This window comes from Tyto alba, unplaced genomic scaffold (genome assembly GCF_018691265.1).
Source record: "Tyto alba isolate M040663 unplaced genomic scaffold, T.alba_DEE_v4.0 Super-Scaffold_41, whole genome shotgun sequence".
Lineage (NCBI taxonomy): Eukaryota > Metazoa > Chordata > Aves > Strigiformes > Tytonidae > Tyto > Tyto alba.
In genome coordinates this window covers 645,604-667,252 of record NW_024881317.1, presented here as the reverse complement: position 1 = coordinate 667,252, position 21,649 = coordinate 645,604, and the positions used below count along the sequence as shown (strand labels likewise).

Here is a 21,649-nt window from a genome sequence, read left to right as displayed (position 1 = left end):
CCGCGCCCCCGCCCACGGCGCCTTCCCGCCAGGCCGGGCGCCCCGTGGGGGTCAGCGGGAGCGCGGGGAGATTCGCGTTACGGAGGGATGCTCGGGGGGGGGGGGGGGGACACGAGGGGACGTTTTCAGCAGGGAGGGTTGCCGAGGGGGGGGTGGAGGCTCCCACAACACACGGGACCGGCCAGCACGGGTGGGTTGCACAGAAATAGCCGATGAGACCCGCAACGGCCCGTCGGTCCCGGGGGGATATTTGGGCAGGAGCCCCTGTCAGGGGGGAACGGGGGAGCCACGGGCGGCCCCAACGGCCGGGACAGGATCACGGCTTTAAAAAAAACGGAGCAAAACACAAAGCGGCACAGGCTGCTTTAAAAAAACGGAGCAAAACGCACGGGCCCTGGCACTCCAGCCCCAACACCCAGGGAATAAAATTTTAAACCGACAAACATTACTGATGTTTTCTATCTCAGGTGAACATCCCCAGACTCACGTTTTCAGAAGAGCAGCCCAGCTCTCCAGCTCTGAAGCACTTACACGAGCAGCAAGGGGGGAGAACGGAGGCGATGGGCAGTTCAGTGGCAGCGTTTGATTTCTGCTCCCAGGCGTACGTACCCCTGAGGCGGCTGTAAAGCAGGCTTACAGGGGGTAGTTTCAACCAAACAGCAGGGTTTCTAGAACCAGTCAGAACTCTCTTTGATTATAGTAGAAAGGAAGGTCCAAATAAACCCAGGAGTTTAAAAATATTTATTTAATGGGAGCTTTTGTACTTGACAAATGCGTAAGCCTCAGAAGGTTTAGCAAACGAAACAAAAATTCAATAAACAATGATCACATCTCCAGGGCTTGGCTTTATACAGTATTTACATTTTCCTAGTTACAGTATTGAATACGAAGGCTGAAGGAACTGCCTGGTTCTGGGTTTCGGCAGTGCCATAATCCCCAGCTTTCCAGCAGCTCCTTGCCAGGCAGTGGCACTGGCCGCTGCTGAACTGTAGCCAGAGGAAGCTGGAGCCTTGGAGCTAGGTGGCCTTCTGGTCCTTCGGTACTTGTAACCGCTGCAGAAATTTACAGAGAAGGTATGTGTCAAACATCTGCTTCGCTTGCCACACTCCCTGCACTCATGGCATACTCACACATACACCACCATTAGATTTTCTAGAAAACTATGCTTTCATTTTTCTATTTTTTTTTTTTTTTAAACACACATGGCTGCAAAAAAACCTTTGAAATGTAAGTCGGGTGTAGCAGTTGCTCTGGCATTTGCCTAAGGGCAAGAAGCAGCCTGAAACAGGGACAGAGAATGCTGAACCAGCCTGACTCCTATTAATCCAATTAGAGTATCAAGCACTAAGTGGCACTTCAGGGTCAACAGCATTCAATGACTAATATTTTAGTAGATGGGAAGGTGAAAAGGGTGTCAGTAAAACCCACTGGGCAGGGAACTGCTCTTTGCTACAAAAAACAAAGACCAGAATGAGGAAAAACAGGGCAGAGACATCCTTGGAAAGAACACTGGCAGAAAGCAGTGAGTTTTAACGAGGTAAATCATATTTTCTCCTTGATGATGAATGCAATATTAAAGCAGTGAAATGTAAGTAGTTAATAAAACCCAACAGTCTGTACGTTTTGGGTATGACTCTTCAGGTTGGGATTTTTACAGGTGGTTTTGGAGAGGATGTTAGTGCCATTTAGAGCTACTCTTCGGAATGGCCTGAACTCCTCACAGCTGAAAAATAATGCAATTTCTGTGATGCATACAGACTGAATAAAACCCCATTCAAAGAATTACTTCAGAAACGCAAGACAGGCTGTCCGCATAAATGCTGTTTTGAACCTCATGTTCTCTATCTCATATACCAAATGAGGTAAAATTTCTGGGCTGAGGCATTAAGAAACCTCACCGTACCACAGTACAGGGAATTTACATTTAATTCCTTTTTGTGCAAGACCAGCTATGAGCACAGCAAACCTTTAAAAGGCACAACTCTAAAACCCAACTAAGAACTTACTGCTTGAGTTTTCTAATGTCACACCACCCCCTGTTTTTGAAGGGGGTTTGGGGAGGGCAGAATTTCTCAACCATTTCTCCTTTTCCATTAGTTCGCTTTCAGCGCTAATTAATCATCGTGTTTTGAAGCACAGACATTCAGCACAAACGGCAACTACTTGAGTTCCCAGACTACATGAGCTGCTAAAATAAGGTCTTTGACTCAAAGGATGAGGCCCAGCCCGACTCCTCCCTCACTGTGTGCTAGTTTGGCTGTGAATCTGCCCCAGAAGCTCAAGACCAGCCAGACTCCTGGAGCCACACGTCCTGCTCCTGACGCAGGCGTGGCCTTGTACAGCACAATCAGAGGGAGAACTCTGAATTAACAAGGGACTGAAGTTCAAATTTTCCAAGTTTTAAGCCCTCTTTATGTTTTCAAGCATAGAATCCAGTCAGCCTGCTAATAACAGTTATGGCACCACACTGAAATTCAGTGTCACTACTTAGCTTGTGGCAGTCAAGAGTGAGAAACGAAGGACAACTGCTAAACATCCTTCCTCACCAGGAGCTCGTTAAACAAAAAATGCTAGAAGACCAAAGTAGAGCAGCTGTTACCAAGTACCTGAATAATTTTAATGTAATTTTTAAAGCCCTTACTCAAGAAAATGCAGTAGGATAACACTGCAATTCTGGGCTCATCATCATGCTGTCCTGGACAAAGGAAAGTTACTAATGACCAGAGGCAACATACCCTTTGGGATGAAACTGCTGGCCACCGCCATTACTTGTTTTTTTCCTTTTTGATTCTCTGAAGTTTGGCGGCCGCCTTCTTTTCCTCCTTTGGTTTGCATTATTGCAAAAATAGCTCGAGGTTGTAGCAGCATCTCCTGCTTCTTCATCGCTCTCAGGTGTGCCAGTGCTTCTCGGAGCCGTGTCCACACTTGGGCCGGCAGCATCTTCTGCAGACAGACAGCGAGTTAAAACTGGCCCAGCCAACGTTTTGTTAGTCAGAGCTGTCAGCCAGAACAACACCGACTGCACCAAAACTTCCGTCCTTGCTGTTCAAAACCTCCATTGCACTGCCTTCATCCTGGTGATGCTCCAGGCTCAGCTGCAGGTGTTTCGTAGGGTGGTGTGAAGTAAGCACTGAAGGCAGTTTTGGTTTATCTCATGACCTAAAAGAATACCGGCCAGTCCTATTTTTTCTAGCTTAGCTTCCTGCCTAAACTATTTTGGTAACACTAGGCTTTCTGCTTTTACACTCAATTCCTCACGTCAGCTGGAAAGAATTATGGAATATACCATAAATACTACAGTCAAATATGGCACTTGTTTTTAAAAACAGCATCAAGAGGCACTGAAAGGCTCAGACTGATTGAGAAGGAGCTTTCAGCTGTCACGATCAAGAGGGATGTGATTCTTTGCACAGGCAGTAGAACAAAATATTGAAAAGTCAGGTGTGTGGACATGCATTTATTCACACTGCAGTGTATGAAAGCACCGCCTCCTTAAATGCAAACATGAATCACTTTGAAATTGCAGGCCCTACTGTCTAATCTGATAGCCAAGCTGTATTAAATACTCTAACTGCAACACATGATTTACGAGTCTCGGGGCTCAATTCTCCACTGAGCTGAACTTTGTATAGAAGGTTAGAGCTGTGCAAAGGCATTGTAAAACATTACTATTCTGGCCCAGTAGCTTTTTTTTTTTTTTTTTTTTTTTTTTTTTTTTTTTTTTTTTACACCTAGCTTTGAAAGTTCTTCACATTTGAACAAGGGCTAGTCACCGAAGACCTGAACTTACTGACCTCAATTACTATGAAAAGGCAGTAGTTCTTGATTACCTGCCAGGCTACAACATTACCCCATACATAGTAGACTCAGGTGTAAAAATATGCAAGACCTTTGACCTTAAGGTCAGAATTCTCATTATAGTTAAGCATATTCTGTAAATCCCAATAACTAATAGGTGAGGAGCAGGGCAGTCTGCTTAGTTCTTGTTTCCTTTTTTAGTCTTTCAGAGATATGCTGAATTTAACTGGTGAGAAGATAGCAAAGATCTTTGTTCTGAAAGGGTGCAACTGCTCCCTTTTGATAATCATTAAACCTTAAGAATTAGTTATTTGTACTTAAAACAAGGTAACTTTTGAGTGAAACTTCTGACAGAGGAGGAGAGAAGGGTGCTGAACGGGAAAGTACACATTTAGGTACAAAGTATACTAAACCTGGTACGGTCCATTCAGAGTACTTCTCCATCACTTTAGTTATTTCTGCACCGTATTTTTCCAGTTTGTCTTCTGTGACACCATCAATCTGCAGTAAAACCTCCACATCAGATGACAAGGTTTCTGTAGCATAACAAAGTACCAGTTAGACATGTCAAACAAACTAATTTCCTTTAAAGAGAGATCACTGGTAGAAGTATTCTAGTGCCACCCTATGCATTGAGTCCTTAAGGCAGTAGGCTTTTATTCTAGCAGATTTGGTTCCAGTTGTTTAGCACAAAAACTAGTCCAGACGTTTTCTCTGCCAGTGCATCAGAGCTTTTTCAGTGCAATTACTTGGGCGGCTCCTGTACTGACCAGGCAGAACTGCTACAGCACAGACTGCAGCTCCACGGGATCCCTGCAGCGTCAGCTGCTTCCAGAGGACTCGCTCCGTTATGCGACCTTAAACCCGTTCTTGCTAGATGTTAGAAACTGCAGATTTTTCTGTCAGAAAAGGCTACCACTGCACGTGCAGTCTACTGCTGGCAGGGGTTCCAAGTAACGAAAAGCTGACGTTACCTGCTATCTTCTTTAGAGTTGAAGTACTGAAAATATTGAAGTAATGCACGTCAAAGACTTTCCCGAGCATTTTGCATGTGTCTGTAAGTTCCCCAAAGCACTTTTTAACCATTTCTTCCCGCTGTGACATTTTTGCCATGGAAGCCCTCTGCTTTCTGATGGCACTGGCACTTTCTGTTTCATGAAACTCCACCTGTTAAAATAAGCCCATCAGTAACTTCTGTCAGGGGAGTTACCACAAAGCCATCATTAGAAGATTGATCAATAACACAGGGAAATAGTAAAGAAAACCAAAAGTATTCTTTGATGGACCAAAAAAAAAAAGCTATTTACCCAGTATACACTTTTTAAATTTTTTTTGCAGGCTACTCAACAGCCCTTAAGTTTCTTCTACAAAGAACTAGCAGAGTATACACAACACAGGGCAAAAATCCCAAGAACCCAGTTCACAGCTAGCTTTAAACAGAGGTCGCTAGGTCTAATGCTGAGGGCTCTGCTCTTCTAATGCAGAGCACTAATGCGGAGGAGTTACTGCCTCAAGCAATTCTTGGACTGGTTCCATGACCTTGAAGTGCATTTTACATCAGTGCTCACAAATGACTGGAAAAAAAATAGAGCACAAAATGCAGGAGTAGCTAGCTCTGTTCCTTCTTTTCCTCTTAGCTAGCTTTTTCTGTGTTGGTCACAACTTTCCCTTCTTGTCAAAGTGGAATCAGATGGATGGGGTAGAAGAGAAAGATTTAATCCTCTCCAATCCTCTCAAACTCACCTTTTGCCTCACAACATTATTATTAGAATACTAGACTAGAAATCATACTTGTTGGATTCTGTTCCCCGCATCTGCTAAAGATTAGCTCCTGTACTTCAGCTGGGAGGCAAACTATGTTTAAACTATCCTAGGGTATATGCTACATGAAAAACCCCTGTAGCATATTCCTTAAAACAATATGTTCAAATTAAAGAAAAAAAAAAAAAAAATTGTTACGTACCTGTAGTGATCCATCTAGCACAGCCTGAGCTTTCTCTCCTAGAATTACATATGCTACTGCTTGGTCATTAGCTGTGATATACAAGTCTTCATTCAGAATCTTGTCCAAGACCAGTTTTCTAAACAGCCTTTCAACGTTATGCCTTGAGTAGGCAGCTCCCTTCCCGAAAATTCCAGACTGAATCTTCGCACTCGTCGTGCCTGTGCAACAGAAATCACAGGATTAGCCTGCAATCAGAAAGCTACATACGTGTGGATGTATTTACAGAGCTCTGGAACACTCCCAAGGCTATTCCATAGTCTGTGCACATTAAAAAATGCATTTAAGCACCAGAAAATTCAAGCACCACCAGAAAACTAATAATATCACTATAGCAACCTGAAATTAAAGCTTTAGCCTCATTTATTTTGGATCATTTATCACCAAGAGATTCCTGGGGAGAATCATTTTGCAAAATACACCTTCTTGTAAACCACTGCTGGTATTGGGCAGACCTCCTGTACTTAGTCGGGAATTATGCACCAAGTGTAATCAGGTGGTGTTTCTGGGAGAACTGTGCTTACCCAAGAAAATGTCTACCATCATATTCAATGTGTATCTTCCAGAACGTATGTTTCTCCCCGCATTTATTCGTCCCATTTGTCCACAGTGCTCTTGTACAAATCTTATAATGCTCTTCACTTCATCTGTTACATTTCTTGATTTGTAATCCTATTAAAACAGACTTGATCAGGAAACAATGTTGTGTGGTTCTGTCCTAATGCGAGTTGTTACTGACAACCTTCTTTTTCATTATTGAGCTTTTCCCAGTCATTAATTCACATAGTTCCAGACAAATAAATAGTGATTTTCTAATTAGTACACCTACAGTGATACAATATAGTCACAGGAATTCTGGATTTTATAATAGTCTGGAAGATGCAATAATACATACCAGCTGATTGTATATAATCTCTATTGTGTTAATTCTATAGAGTGAGCTGCAAGATTGCTGCGTGAGTACTGCTAATCAAGGTAAATCGCTTGGAAAGCATTCCCATAATTATTCTGCTGCCACGCACTAGAACTTATACTGCTATTATGCATTAAAATGAGAAGACTGGACTGCATATGCATTATTCTAGTCAAATTTGGTTACAATCATAGCTATGTAAGGTAATGCTTCAGACACAGGACCGAGAGGCAATAACATCAGGTACGAAACTCATCTGGTTTAGAGAGATCAGTAACCCTTCCCTGTCTGCTTCGAGCTCCTGCTCACGCCACTGACAAGTTTCCTTCAATCCTGGACACATACACCCTAAACTTCGGGCCACCTGAAGCAGTGCACACCTGATGTGGCACTCGTGCTACTCTGGCAGCACAAAGCTGCCCTGAAAACATCCGAATAGCAGCTGAAGGGACTTCCCCATCGCCACTCCAGGGGATCCTGTATTAGCTCCCATCTCCTACAAGCACTGCAGCCAACAAAATTGACACTAAGGAACACCCTTATACCTCGTTAGTCCTCCTCTGACAGAAGCAGAAGCATCGTAACTCCACGGATAGGCTGTGTAATTCTACTCTAGGTTAAACCCTGGCAATAATTCAAAGCATCCAGCATCACAAAAATACAAGACATCTTATTCATTTTCTCCATTTGCCTTCCCAAATGTCATGCAACCATTTTTTTAATGCAGGTAAATGCAAAATCGGTTTAACAACACTATAAATAAGAGCTATGATTTTTACCTTCTTTCTACTGCAGTTATCACAAATTACTTCTGGGTGATCTTTACAGAAGGTGGGACTAAAATTAGTTTCCCCAAAGTAGGCCAAAAGCTGAATTCTCCGGCAATCAACTACATTCTCACAGTAGTGAACCATACTGTACAGGTTGTTAAAGTGGGTCTCTCTTGTGTGACTGTTTCCGTCTTTCTCCACTGAAACGCAATAAATCAAATTGTATTTGTTAAATCCATACTTCTGCACTTTTATATATTATCAGGTAGACAAAACGCAATATTCTTTCGTTGCTTAAAAAAAGATGAGTAGGTTAGTACCAAACTAACCTAGGACAGATTCTACCTCTGAAGTTTTAAAGAATGGAGAAGGGAAATAAGACCAGAACTACAAGAATCAAGAGATGGGTATGTTTGAAGCAAAATGTTTTTGACTAAAGTTATGTACAAATAACAAAAATCTTTCTTTACAGAAAACTGTTCAGGTAAAGATGCACAGTTCTCCCGTCTTTGCAATACCACACTGCATATGGCACTTCTAAATGAGGAAATAACACTGCCTAAATGAAAGAGAGACCACTGACTAAGTGACATCTTTAATTTTCTCTCCAGTACGTTATAAACATGAGAACTCACTGAGTATTAGCCTTCTAAGTCTGGTTACATCACTGTAGCTGTAGAAGAGCAGACAGTGAGACATTTCACCATCTCGTCCAGCTCTGCCAGATTCTTGATAGTAACCTTCTATAGATTTCGGAAGGGAAGCATGGATAACATAGCGTACGTCAGGTTTATCAATCCCCATTCCAAAGGCAATCGTTGCACATATAACCTAAGAAGAAAATAATAATTTTTTACATAGAGCTGTGAAAGTTATTCATGCAGCACTCTGCACTGAAAATAGACAGGCGATCGGGATTACGAAACGGTGCAGAACCTAGAAATTCAATTTGACACTGCAAGCCGAGCACAAAACAGCACAAACACCTCCCTTTCAGAAGAGCTACTCCAGACCAAGGGAAAACTCCGAACCTGAGTCTCAATATACAATTCAGCAGCGTGCCTAGAGCTGTTTCAGAAGCCTTGTCCTGCTAAGCTCCTTTGTCCTGGAGTATCATACCTCGGTGCAGTGCTGCAGTCCTTGATTTGTAAGACCCCCAGTAAAACATGGCTAATGTGTTTCGGCAGATCCGTTCGGATCAGGTTTTTTAATACTGCATCTGATTTGGCAATAGCGTTACACAACCTCACTTCCATTTACTAGGCCAAGAGGGATAAGAGTGCTCTAAATTCTAATTCACTTCTTTCCCCCAGTTGCTTTTCTTTTACCTGGCATCCTTCTTGATTAACCCACTTCTTTTGTACAAGATCTCTGTTGGAGTCAGGGAGGCCAGCATGATAGGCAAGCGCAGCAAGGCCTTCCTTCTGCAGAATAGCCGCTGTCGTGTCGCATTCGTGACGTGAAAGGCAATAAATTATTCCAGAGTCATCTGCAAATATACATAAAAAGATTTGTGCTACAGCACAGCTTTATTCCTTTCATTTGCTTAATGGCCATACCTGTCAAGCAAATACATTTATTCCAACAGGGAGAGGTTGGCAAGTATAACGAAATAACTGCTTTAGTAATAAAGAAAAGTAATTTCATCAATATCAGATGATTTTGCTAGTTTCTCCTCACCCAATTCCTGTTGTTTTGGTGAGGTGGAATCAAGAAAAGTTTTCCTGCTCAGTACTGCATATCTTAGGATTTAAAATACGTGAATCAAGAACTATATAAATCAAGAGCTCGAGCAGTTCAGTCAATGCTACAGCAGGTCACAGCGCTGGGGAAGCTACAAAGGGAGCTTGGTGTAGTCAGCTTCCAGCAGCGGGAGCTGCAGGACTCCAGGAGCGAGCCTAGAAAGACAGGAATCTCTGAAGAGACCTTCAAGGGGAACCACAGATAAGCGGACCAACAGAATTAAACAATAAAAACAGCACGGATACGAGATGATCTTTATACTCCAAAGACACAATGCTAAAACATCTGGCAACATCCAGAAATATTACTCAGGAGCGTGACCATAATCTTCTTTTCCATCTTTACTTGAACCCTTAATTTTAGGATGCCCATAAATCTGATTCCCATTATCAATAATACCGTTTTGCCTCCAACTTGTTTTTCTTGTAAATACATCAGTAGCTTACAGAGAGGTACAAGTTTGGAGTTTTTACAGCACTGTAAAGGCTTTTCCTGACTTAAAAAGTAGTTAACACTGTGCTGCTCAGTACTCACATGGATGATATTTTTTAATCCATTCCAAGCAATCCATTGCCACCTTCTTTGGCTTCTTGGGCAACACATCGTATTTCAGGTTATGCCTGTTGAAGCTCATTGTAAACCTAAAACATGACAGTTCATGGGTGCTCATCAGCTTTCTGGGTGCAGTAATCCTTTTAACAAGCTAGGTATTGACTGCAATGTCCCAAATTCAACTAACTACTACTTGTTCTGCATTATCTGCAAAGGAATTATTGCTCCACTATGCACGTCACCCATACTTCGGGTCTAAGATTCCTGCATTTTTTCCTGTGGCTGTGAACAAACAAAGCTACATGTCACTACGTAGAAGGAAGAAATGCCCATAAATCAAACATGCACACAGCGATTTGCCTCACCTACATTCTCCTTTTAAATACTAGCATCCACAATTGGCTGATCAAATTTGTAAAAGAGTGCCACCTCCCTCCTTCTGCCCTAAAATACATTTCTAAAACAAGAGGGTCAACAAAACAGAATGCTTTATTTTTCCACTGTGTACAATGAAAACACTGCAGTACAATCCAGGCCCAGTGGTACCTCATTATCTATGTTATTCCAATGCTAACTAAAAACACTTCCAGCTTTTGCAGTTTTCCAGCAGTCTCGTGAAAAGTGCCCTAAAATACAACTTGCGTATTTTGTCAGTGACATAGAAAATTTCATTATTTTCTATTAAACAACTTCCTTAATCACGCAAGGAAGAGTTTGGCAAGTTTTTTCTTCTTACTTTAATATTTTGCATATAGCTCACATTGAGAATGTATGCACAGAATTTAATCAGCTACAACTACATAAGTATTTCAAGATGGACCTATACCGCTTTTCTTACTTTACTCAGTTTTCCACTCAAAATTTCTGCAGCACAAACAAATTGTTTCAGGAAACCGCTGAGCAACTTACACTTGTGGTTTTAGCATCTCAAGCTGATTCTGAATATCCTTCTGTACTCTGGGGTTAGCAGTGGCAGTAAGAGCCATCATAGGAACAGAGTGAAACTTCCTGCGGAGCATATTCAATCGTTTGTAGTCTTGTCGAAAATCGTGACCCCACTAGTTTAAAAACAGAATTTAAGTATAACTGAGTAAGACGCTGCAACTAAGTCTTTTGCCATTTTGAAAAACAAATCAAGGTTCTCACCTGGCTGACGCAGTGGGCCTCATCAATGACAAAACGCGCAAGGAGTTTCCTGTCGTAGAGATTCTCCAGGGCTGACATCAGCCGGTTGCTTGCACAAACCTAGGTACACATCCACCAGTGGCATTAGAAAGCAAAGTAACAGGGCAGTGTGCCACCCGACCTGGCTAAGAATACAGAAACAATTGTTCTGTACAGCAAAGTTAATCTCGACTGCACAGGTGAAGGCTGAAGGCATAAGGAAGATGGCAATCAGCTTCATTTTAACTGGCAGCGAAGCAGCTGGTGTGGGATTGCCACAAGGTCCTAGGATCATCTATCCAGAGGTCCTACAGTCTGGGTAAATTTAAATTATTTACATCACAAAAGACAGGGAAAGACAACGCTGAAGAGAGAAACATAATTAGCACGCTCACAGTCCCCTCGTACAAAGTTTTTGTGGAATAACATAATCTTTAAAGGCAGCATGTAATTAAGGGCAAGGCAATCTTTTGACAATCACGTATTACCTTGACAGTTACACATTTTTTCCTTGAATTATCCTACCCAAAGTAATCTAGATTCTGATAGTTACTTGACAGCAACTAGCCACTAACACGTGGTAAGATATATTGAAATGGATGGGCACAGGCTTTTTGTTTTAAGACTTTAGATTGTAAGACATACTCGGTTCTCATTCTTGGTTACTTAATGACTGAAATTAGTTACATCTGTACAGAGCCTTAATGAATTATCTAAAAAATGTTTAACAATTTTTTTTCCCCAGAAGCCTAAAGTCCAGTGTTTTCCCTTTGATACTTCATAGTAATCCTCCTCTTGTTGCCTCCACGATTTTACAATTCAAATTAAATACAAACCTTCTCAGGGGTAACATACAGAAGCTTTATTACAGGATCTTTTTTTGACAACTGCATATATATTTTTGAAGCATCAGAATCCGTTCTATCACCAGTAAGGTATGTTGCAGCAATCTGTATTAAAAAAGTATTAAGTTTTAATATGTGTAAAACAGAAGAATCTCCAAATATAGTTCTACATCTAGTTATAAATCAGATTTAAATAGTATATGCATTTACTATCCTCAATGAACATAACATTTTCAATGCTTCTTTGTGTAATTATAGATAGCATTTGAACCCCCACTGTACTGTAAACATCACAGAATTTTTCTAATGATAAAACCAACTGACTGTAAGCCAAATTCTGTTCTTCTGCTCCCAAATCTACCAGCAAACCCATGGCCGACTTAGGGGATATGTCTGCTTTCTTCGAACTCTCCTTCCAGCAAAGAAAATAAACGTGATGTTTGTTTATTGCTCAATATGCTATAAGTTTGAGATTGAATTCAGAAAACAGAGATCTTAAGAAACAAAGTTTCCAAGAAGCACAAAAACACGGTAACAACCTCAATAACAGTGCCCACAAACACAAAACACCGCCGCATCAGAAGAGATTGAATACAGCTTGGAGCAGCAATTTAATATTAAGTTTGTAAGTATAACTTACTATTCGTGCTGAATATTTACAAAGGAATTAGATCCTAAGGACAAAAACGGTGTACGAATAGGTCACACCAACAGAGCAAATCTGCCTGCTCGTCTCCTCTTCCTCTGGCAAGAGGCAGCTGCAGCTCTGCAGAGGAAATTCCTTCTGCAGCTAGGAAACCCCAGGAGCCCCAGAGCCAGTTTAATTTGCTTTTACAGCCCTGGCACCCACCAGAGCATGACCAGAGCGTGGCATTGTGCAACAGCAGCTCAGTGGAGGACAACCATTCGCTGGCCCTGCCTAGATCGACTATCAAAAACTGTGCTCAGTGAGAGAAGGATTTGTCTGAGCTTCAAAACCCTGCATCATAGTCTCTTCGGTCTCATACCCCAAAACACCTCTAGATTTTTTGCCCTAAAATGTATTGTTATCCATCTTTGTTCCCCTGATCTCTCAATCTCAATAACACGCTAAGGATGAAAAAGACACTTCAAAAGTAGCTCGTAAGTAGTCAGGCTTAGGAACACGCATCTTCTGCACTTAGGCCTTTCTTTCCTCTGTATATTACTTTTCTAGAAATACGAGCCAGCAACGTGCACTCGCAGCCCAGAAAGCCCATGTCCTGGGCTGCAGCCAGAGCAGGGGGGGCAGCAGGGCTGGGGAGGGGATTCTCCCCCTCTGCTCCGCTCTGGGGAGACCCCCCTGCAGTGCTGGGGCCAGCTCGGGGGCCCCCAACAGCAGAAGGACCCGGAGCTGCTCGAGCGGGGCCAGAGGAGCCCACGGAGATGCTGGGGGGGCTGGAGCAGCTCCCCTGGGGGGCCGGGCTGAGAGAGTTGGGGGGGTTCAGCCTGGAGAAGAGAAGGCTCCGGGGGGACCCTGAGAGTGGCCTCCCAGGGCTTAAAGGGGGGGCAGGAGAGGTGGGGGGACTCTGGGTCAGGGGGTGGGGGTAGGACAAGGGGGACAGTTTTAAATGGAAAGAGGGGAGATTTAGAGTAGATCTAAGGCAGAAATGTTTTACCAGGAGGATGGTGAGGCGCTGGCCCCGGGTGCCCAGAGCAGCTGTGGCTGCCCCCTCCCTGGAAGGGTTCAAGGCCAGGTTGGACGGGGCTGGGAGCCCCCTGGGCTGGGGGAAGGGGGGTGGGACTAGGTGATCTCTAACTTCCCTTCCAATCCAAACCATTCCATGAGTCTATGATTCAATGAGTCTATGAAATGCTTAGCACCTCCAGAACCCTCCTAACTCAGGAACTGTTAGTGCTTACTCCTGCTACAGAGCCAGGCTGCTCCTATTTAGGTGTCTAAATACAACTCTCAGAATCAGGCATCTGTACTTTGAAAACTAAGCTCCTATAACAAATACACGAGTCAATTTAGCTGTTAGGCTGCCAAGATATTCTAGTTCATCTCATGTAGTTCTTCCTAGACAACACTGTGTGCCTTTTACAGTTTCCATCTAATCAGTTTTTGCAGTTTATATTTTAGAGACATAAGATTTGCTGTAAAATTTCAGATTTATAATTCACTTATCTGCAGTTTAACTAAATAAAGCTCTTTGAACTTACATCTAAAGTCTTCAGTTTCTGAACTTGATCTATTATCAGTGACCTCAGTGGAGAGATAACAATAGTGACTCCAGCAGAGACACACGCTGGTAACTGGTAGCACAAGCTTTTACCACCACCTGTAAGGATTAAACAGAACACAACAAACATTAGGTGTGAAAAGGGAGAGAGTGTGGAGAAGGAGCGGAAGAGGGGAGACCTATTTCTTTCTTCCCATTTTATAGCACTTTCAGAAACAATAAACTTTTACCAATGACTGCCTTTAAAGTGCTACCTGTAGGATGAGTTACTGTGTGAAATATTATGGAAGGCAGAAATTGAATCACCTCGTTCAAAACACCACAGTGCATACAGTATTCCAGAAACCCTGCAGCCACAAAATTCAAGCAGCACAATTTATTGCCCCCTCCGCAAAGGCAGAGAGAAAGAGAAAAGTTTGTCACGGGCCCTGCAGAAAGAGCTTCAGGCCTTTATTTCTCAAGTGTGTGCCAGACCTCAAAAGCCTGCGGCTGTGTGACGTTTGGAGACACGTACCAGTGGGCATTAAGATGAAACAATCTTCACCCAGAAGAGCAGCATTGATGGCCTCCAGCTGATTTGTCCGAAAATAGTGCAAACCAAACTTTTTGTGAAATATATTCATCATTTCTTCAGAATGGGAGAATTTCATACCCCTGAAACATTCTAGTGCAGGGTTATTAACCGCTGGATCTAGTAGACAAAGGAAAGGTACTTAGAGCATGTTAGAATATCAAGTTGCACTACCCCTCTTGCAATGTAAAACTGCTTTGCTGTAACAGATGGCTTAGCCACCGCTTCAACCCTTTAAACTCAAATCATGACTTACAAAAAAAAAACTGCATTCATCTAGAATTTAAGACCAGCCAAAGTGTGAACTTTGATTATATGCAAATCTCTAGAAACAAGCTTCTTGCCTATGACTGTGTAAAATGCAAAGTCTTACACTGGCAGACTTAGCTACGGACGGGCTCCCTGTTGCGGTACCTAACAGCTGCTGCTGGCTGCATCAGTGACACACAAGCTGAGGAAACGGGTTAACTTTTTCACCTCCCTTTTACCAACCCGCTCCTGCAGTAACCACAAATAATACTGACCCACCCCCGTGCCCCAGAGGGATTAGATTTGCTTCAACAAGTGCCCATTTTTGAACATTTTGCATAAACGGCTAAAATTGCTGTACAGCTTTGAATTAACAACTGCAGAATCATTATTTAATTCAAACGCAAAAACATTCTAGTTTCCAATTTTAGCAGCTTCATCTTCCCAGCAGCTTGCAACCTGCATGGCAAATAAACATTCAAGTAGTTGGACATGATTTGGAGGAAAAAAAAAAAAAACAGCAGATGACTTTGCAAAGAGAAACCAAAAGAAATCTCTAGAGAAACAAGAGGCTTTGATGTAATCTGTGGTAAGTTACCTGGCCTTAGGTTTAAAAATAAGTAAATAAAAATTTAAAAAGGGCAAGACAGTAACCCCAACGAGCATAATTTACCTGAATGGTTCTTTGTTGTCACCAAGGAGGCTGATTTTGGAGCAGCAGGGTTTGACACCAAAGCAGATCCCTTGGCTCTGGACATTATCTTTGACAACAGCGATCTGGCAGGCGGCCCTTCCCTGACGGGCTGGTACAACGGCGTAGACGGCGCCTCAGGTGCCGAAACACTCTCCAGATTGTCCCAGCCATCATCCAAATCATCAATATCAAAGGGATCAAGGTCAAAGTCTGCATCACTTATACCTAAATTGCCTTCTGCAGGCAGGCCAGCAGCAGCTTTGCTCTGCCCTGGCGCAGCCGTGCTTGCGGGAGGCCTCTCCAGCCGACCACCGTTCCCACCGCCCCCCACCCCTGGTTTTTCACCCCAGCTGCTGCCGGAGGACGTCGCGGAGCGGGGGCCGGGGGCAGCTCCCTCGCTGCCATTTACCCTGCAAGGAGCCAGCGCTCGAGGTTCCGGGCAGGGGGTCTCCTCAACACTTTGCTTTGAAGCGTAAGAGGTATCCGAGGTTTGATTTTTTTTGGTAGAAAAATTGCTTGAATTAACAGTTGCAAAAAGCGTAGGTGGGAGGTTTGTGGATTTTGGCGAGTTTCTGCCAGAACTGAAGCTCCAGTTTGGGCCAGAACATGGAGCAGTACCAGGACATGCAGGAGGGCCCCGCTCCACACATGCCTTCCAGCTTCTAGGAAGAGTGTTGTTTGTGCTACTTTTGTTCAAAGTAACAGAATTACTTAGTAATTTTTTCCTGGGAGTGATGGCAGGGGAAGGAAGAAGAAAAAAAAAAATAATTTAGTCACAAGCAAAGATTTATCAAGTTCTACAACATACATTAACCAGTTTTGTCTCTATCCTGTTAAAAATATTAACATATGGTGGCTACAGAGCATTCTATGTCACTATATTTTAAAGATATTTCAAACAAATCTAGGGAAGAGGGAATAATACTGGAATTCACTTGAACAAAATAATTACAAAATTACTACATCTTCTTCGCAGACATAAAATAAAAGAATTCTCAATAGCATGGAACTGATCCAGGCAAGGTAGAGGATTAAAAAAAAAAAAACCTTAGAGATACAAACCTGAAGTTAAAAAGTAAAAATATGCTTGAACTGAATTATGGTTTTATGTACTTTTTAGAGACTACATCTGACTACAGTAATAAGACGAAATAGAATAAATTAGTTTTAACTGAGAATGTTCAGAAAAAGCACACAGTCCCAGTGAAAAAACAAAATCCCAAATATCAATACCTTGTCTACATATTGTGTCATCAGATTATGCAGAAGTTACAGCAGCACACTGCAGGAGCAATAATCACACTGAAAGATGACAAGTATGTGAATAGTGGGAGAAGTCATAATCACTGTAGTCAGTGGTAGCAAGCCTCACAGAGAGAATATTAAATTAATGCCTCTGGTTGCAAGACATCAGGATGACACCGCGCAGGTTACACCACGTCGCCCAGCTGCTTTGGAAGCACCTGGTGCTCATCACCTCCCAGAGGAGAGATACAGGACTACCTGTGCCTCATGCTGAACGTGGAACTGGATCCTTTCATCTGGCAGAACACTGGGATTGTAAATACCTTCAGCAGTTTGGGGCATTTTTTTTTCCTTCATTCAGTCAGTCATTTTAAGCTTTTTTAAAAATCCACCTGCATCGTCTTTCCAGTGTGATGGAGACACCTGCAGGCACGGCGCCGCTCTGCACAGAGCAGGGAGCGGCGCACGGCTGCTCATCAGAGCCTACCTGAGATCTCTCTGCTGGAGAAGTTCCTTTGCACACGACAGGGACTTGAGCTCATGAAGTGGGATGGCATCTACCAGCTTACAGATATCATCCATGACGCTGTAGAGCTGCTGTTCCAAGCCTTCATCTGCTGGGTGGAGCGGTTGTGAGCAGACAGTGATACTAAGTTTTATTAGCATATGTAACAAAGTGATACCACTTTCCCAAAGGGCAGTAAATTGCAATAAATAAGTTTAAATAACATACTTTTAATATATTTTAAAAAAGTCCACTCGCATAAAGAAACTGTTGCTGTATATGAACTCACCTAGTCTACACATTTTTGCCCTTGCCTTTTCATTATCCATCTATATACATTTTCCAAACCTTGTCATAGTTCTTTCAAACTTATTTCCAAAAAACATTCGAGTTTACATGTTTTGCTTATCTCAAATTACCCCTCCCCAAACGCACCGAAGCACACTTTATCAAAATATTACATTGCAATTCTAGACTAGAAAGTACTGCAGAAAACATCCCACAAGCGGAAGCCAGCATCTGTCACCTCATGACTTTCCCTTTCAAATCTGGCACCACTGCAAACCATCTGGATTTTGCCAATGAACTGCACTGCACCTCAAAATGCTGCTACCAGGGGTGTGCTGCCTCAGACTAAATCCTGGCCTCTGCTACACTTGCCTAACCGTGATTCACTGGGTGGCTAGAAAGGCACGCTGACCAGAAGTTTGCTATAGGCATAGCAAGTATGACAAGACAGAGCTTGACTGAATTGATTTCCAGAACAGCACTGTTAAAACATAAATATAAAAGCACCGCTCTGGGAATTTATAAACACAAAAATCTTAAATAACACTGTAGGACGGTACCATAAGCTGTATTTTTATATATTCTGAGAGGAAAGTCTGAACTGGCAGCCTTAAAACCAGGCTGTGCCACACCTCCACTCGGTAACTTTTCATCCTGCAAGTGACACTCAGAAACATTTTAGCTCAGTATTTCCCAAATACTGTGGGAATCAGATGGAAGCAGCCCCTTGCCTCCTTGGCCCCGTCGGTCACTGTTAGTTAACGCTCTCAGATTACATGAGATGCACAGGAAAACAATTAGTTGCAAACCATCCCCAAAATCTGAGGCATAAAATTCCAAAACATTTCGTGTACCTGCATCCCCCACACTGGGATCGCTTTCAGCAACAGGCTGCGTTGTGGCAACCTTCCCAGGCTTGGACTCAACACTGCTAGCTGTGGATCTTCCACCAGTAGGAGATTCTTTGAAAATATTACTAACATTAAAAGAAAAAGTCATTAAAATACAGATATCTGTAAATCAAGGCATTTCCATATGAGAAATTTATCTTTTGGATGTCTTTAAGATGTGTGTAAAAGGTAAGTAAGTTTCTGAAAACCCAGCTGAAATCCAAGTAGCTGAGCAGTTTATCATTCATCCTATGTGCCAATGTGCAGAGACTTACTTCAGTAATTTTTTTCCCCTCCTACTATGAAATGAAAAATAACTCTGCTTTTTCTGAAGCAAAAGACACCTTAAGTACTGGCCGTAAAAAAAGTATTTCATAAAACATTAAAAACAGCTGTCAACTGCTAACCTGCCAAGCACCAGACAGACACAATCAACTCAACCTGTAACTTTTTAACAAACACTAGGTTCATGTCTTTTTTTGGCACAATCATCCTAAAGACAGACAGTTTTACCAATTAATTTTGGTTTACCTAATGCTTTTTACAGAAGGCGAGATGGAAGGCAGCTCTTCTTCAGGGGAGGGTGGAATGATATCCAAGTAATCATCCTCATCAAGCTCAGTGCCTGCAAACAGCTCGGTGTCGGCCTCATCCACTTCTCGGGGGCTGTTTTTTTCATCACTGCTTGGCTTCTGGCTCTCCCCACCTTTATCATTAGCAACTGACAAAGAAGAGGATCAATATTGTCGGGTAACACTGTAAACTCCTACTGATATAAACAAAAATGCACCTGAACAGAGAGAAAAAATTAACAGCCAGATTTCAAAACACTCGTCTAATACAGTTTTTGACTTCTAAAGGACAAAAAAAAAAAATATTACTGTTCCCTTTTTATCCCCCATTAAAATCAGACAAAACAGCCACAAACCCCATTTTAAGTGGAAAAATTATATAGCTTGTCTATAGTTACTTTTCCCTGGCAGAAGAGAAAAAACTTAAGGGATGCATTTTCCTACAAGAGATTTTATAAAAAACTATTGTTGTATTAAATACTAGCTTAAAAAGAGCGTAGACTCATCAACTAGCATAGTCCCTATACTGGAAATAAAAGGTAAACTTACACCTATCGTGCCTTACAAGGCAAGTCCTACTAAGAAAGGCCAATATCACCAAGATACTAAAATTAATTTCACAGAAAGAGGGGGAAAGGTAGCAAAATATTCTTCAGAAGAAAAAAACAGTTCACAAACCCTTTCACCATTTAGTGTAACAGCAGCATCACAGAACACTGTTCAGTATCATTCAGCTACACAAACATATTAACTTCACAAATAAACATCAAAAGTTTCAACAGGTAAGGCATATAAAATAGAGAAGCTGCTGGAACACAGCTGCCAGGGAAGCAGTCTGACTGACACTCATGAACTTTTTGCTCATTATTGAGGGTTTGAGTTTTTGACGGTTTTGTTTGTGTTTTTTTTTTTTTTTTTGTTTTAAACTGAAAGAGAGCTCTTTTTCTGGAGTAACATTTCTCATTTTTACATTTAGGCATAAGGTGATTTTATGTCTCTTTTGTACGAAATTTAAAACCGCTTTTCTTTCTGTGACACCCCTATAAACCATTGCTCTTTGTTTCTGGAACGCCGTGTGGGAAGCCCTACAACTCCACTACTACTGCGTGACCCGCTGCTACTCGTGTGCCCGAGACAACGCTCCAGCATTCGCGACCCTGCACTTTCCACAAGGCTGGGGTCACCCAAACGAAACCACGTACCCACGACCGCTTGTCAGATACCAGCATGCAGCTGCCTCTGATTTCTGAAAAATAATTTATGATGTATGAAGCCCTCTGCGTGCCAACACGAACGTATTTTCTGCCAGCCCACTGGAACTCTGAGATAAATCGCTACCTGGCGGAGCCTCTTCCCTGCTATCAACCCAAATCACGTCAGCCGATAAGCTCTCCCCCACCGCCTCGTTACCGCTGCAGGGAGCCGAACCCCCAAGGCAGATCAGCGACTGCTGCGACAAGGGTCGTTGTTCAGGCTCCGGAGGGGGCTCGGCGGGGCTGCGAGGGCCCCCGGTCCCGGGAGAGCCCGGGGGCTCGTCCCGGCGAGGCTTCGAGGGGTGGGAGGCCTCTCCGGAGCCCCGCGGCCCTTTGGGGGCCGGGCCGGGCGGCCTGCGGTGCTTCTCGATCCTTGACAAATCGAAGTCGTCGATGTCGTCCCACTCCTCTTCCAGCGCAACGGCGGCCCCGGCCTGCCGGGCGGGAGCACCGAGCGGCCCCGCGGCCCCGCCGCCCTTCCCGGGGGCTTTCGCTGCCTCCCGGGAGGCGGCAAGCGCCGGGCTCGCACCGGCCGGCTCAAGGCCCCGTCCGCGGGGCCCGGCGGCTGCTGCTGGAAGGAAACCCTGGACCGGCGCCTTCTTGTCCGCGGGGGCAGCGAGGGGCGAGGCGAGCGCGGCCAGGCAGGTGTTGACATCTTTGTCCCTCAGCGCTGAGGCGGCGGAGAGGCCGCGGGGCTCCCGGGGCACGGCGCCGGCCGGAGAGGTCTTCTTGAAGACGAAGCGCCTGGAAAGAGAGGAGCCGCTCGTTAGGGGCCCGGCTGGCCCCCCCGGGAGCGGGGGGGGGGGGTAAGGGGGGGGCCCCGCTCCTCCCGCCCGCCGAGGCCCCGCGGAACGCACGCCGGCCGGTGCCGCAGCGGGGGCGGGTTGCTGAGGGGGCCGCGGGACGAGTGGAGCTGTAGCTGCTCCCGCAGGTTGTTGAGAGGCGCGGCCGCCATGACGGGGCCGGGAGGAGGAGGAGGAGGAGGAGGAGGAGGAGGAGGAGGAGGAGGAGGAGGAGGAGGAGGAGGAGGAGGAGGAGGAGGAGGAGGAGGAGGAGGAGGAGGAGGAGGAGGAGGAGGAAGGAGGAGGCGGAAGGAGGAGGCCGCCCCGCCGGCAGGGGGCTCTCTGCGCGCCGCGCGGCCCCTTCGTCTTTGGCGCCAAAAAAAAAAAACCGGCGCCTGCCCCGCCCCATCCGGCGGCCGCGCCGGAAGCGGGCCCTTCCGTTTCCACGGCAACGGCGGCCCTCCCGCCACAAAATGGCGGCGGCGCTGCCCGCAAGCACACGGACCCCCCCCCCCACGGGCGCCTTTAACCGCTGTAACCCCGGGAAAGGTTTTAACGCTCTGCACGGCCCTCCCCCCCGGAAAGCAAGGCTCGAACGCTGCGTCTCCCACC

General features: G+C 44.2%; 1 protein-coding gene across 4 annotated transcripts; it reads right to left on the bottom strand.

The window, feature by feature from the left end:
* Positions 1 to 726: 726 nt before the first annotated feature.
* BLM (BLM RecQ like helicase) lies at positions 727 to 21,239 on the bottom strand. 4 transcript variants are annotated; one of them, XM_042804070.1, is made up of 21 exons: positions 21,113 to 21,239; positions 20,341 to 20,999; positions 18,962 to 19,151; positions 18,395 to 18,516; positions 17,235 to 17,364; positions 15,482 to 16,227; positions 14,503 to 14,679; positions 13,969 to 14,087; positions 11,779 to 11,892; positions 10,925 to 11,023; positions 10,688 to 10,836; positions 9,761 to 9,867; positions 8,812 to 8,972; positions 8,119 to 8,314; positions 7,493 to 7,683; positions 6,325 to 6,472; positions 5,762 to 5,961; positions 4,773 to 4,965; positions 4,212 to 4,334; positions 2,736 to 2,943; positions 727 to 1,052 (listed from the first exon to the last, which is right to left on the bottom strand). In XM_042804070.1, the coding sequence occupies exons 1-21, from the start codon at positions 21,208 to 21,210 to the stop codon at positions 872 to 874; spliced, it is 4,311 nt and encodes a 1,436-aa protein (XP_042660004.1). In that variant the 5' UTR covers positions 21,211 to 21,239; the 3' UTR covers positions 727 to 871. The 4 variants fall into 4 exon arrangements, with proteins under 4 accessions (XP_042660004.1, XP_042660005.1, XP_042660006.1 ...); XM_042804071.1 differs by having other exon boundaries at positions 17,235 to 17,361; XM_042804072.1 differs by having other exon boundaries at positions 20,413 to 20,999.
* Positions 21,240 to 21,649: the final 410 nt, after the last annotated feature.

What these genes read in the sequence shown, in the direction of transcription:
- BLM (XM_042804070.1), bottom strand. Translation starts at nt 21,210, where the DNA reads ATGGCGGCCGCGCCTCTCAACAACCTGCGGGAGCAGCTACAGCTCCAC. An exon ending in TTAATCAAGAAGGATGCCAG is followed by an intron (nt 8,315 to 8,811) that starts GTAAAAGAAAAG and finishes TTTTCTTCTTAG; the next exon opens with GTTATATGTGCAACGATTGC. An exon ending in CTCTGAATGGACCGTACCAG is followed by an intron (nt 2,944 to 4,211) that starts GTTTAGTATACT and finishes GTCTGTCTGCAG; the next exon opens with AAGATGCTGCCGGCCCAAGT.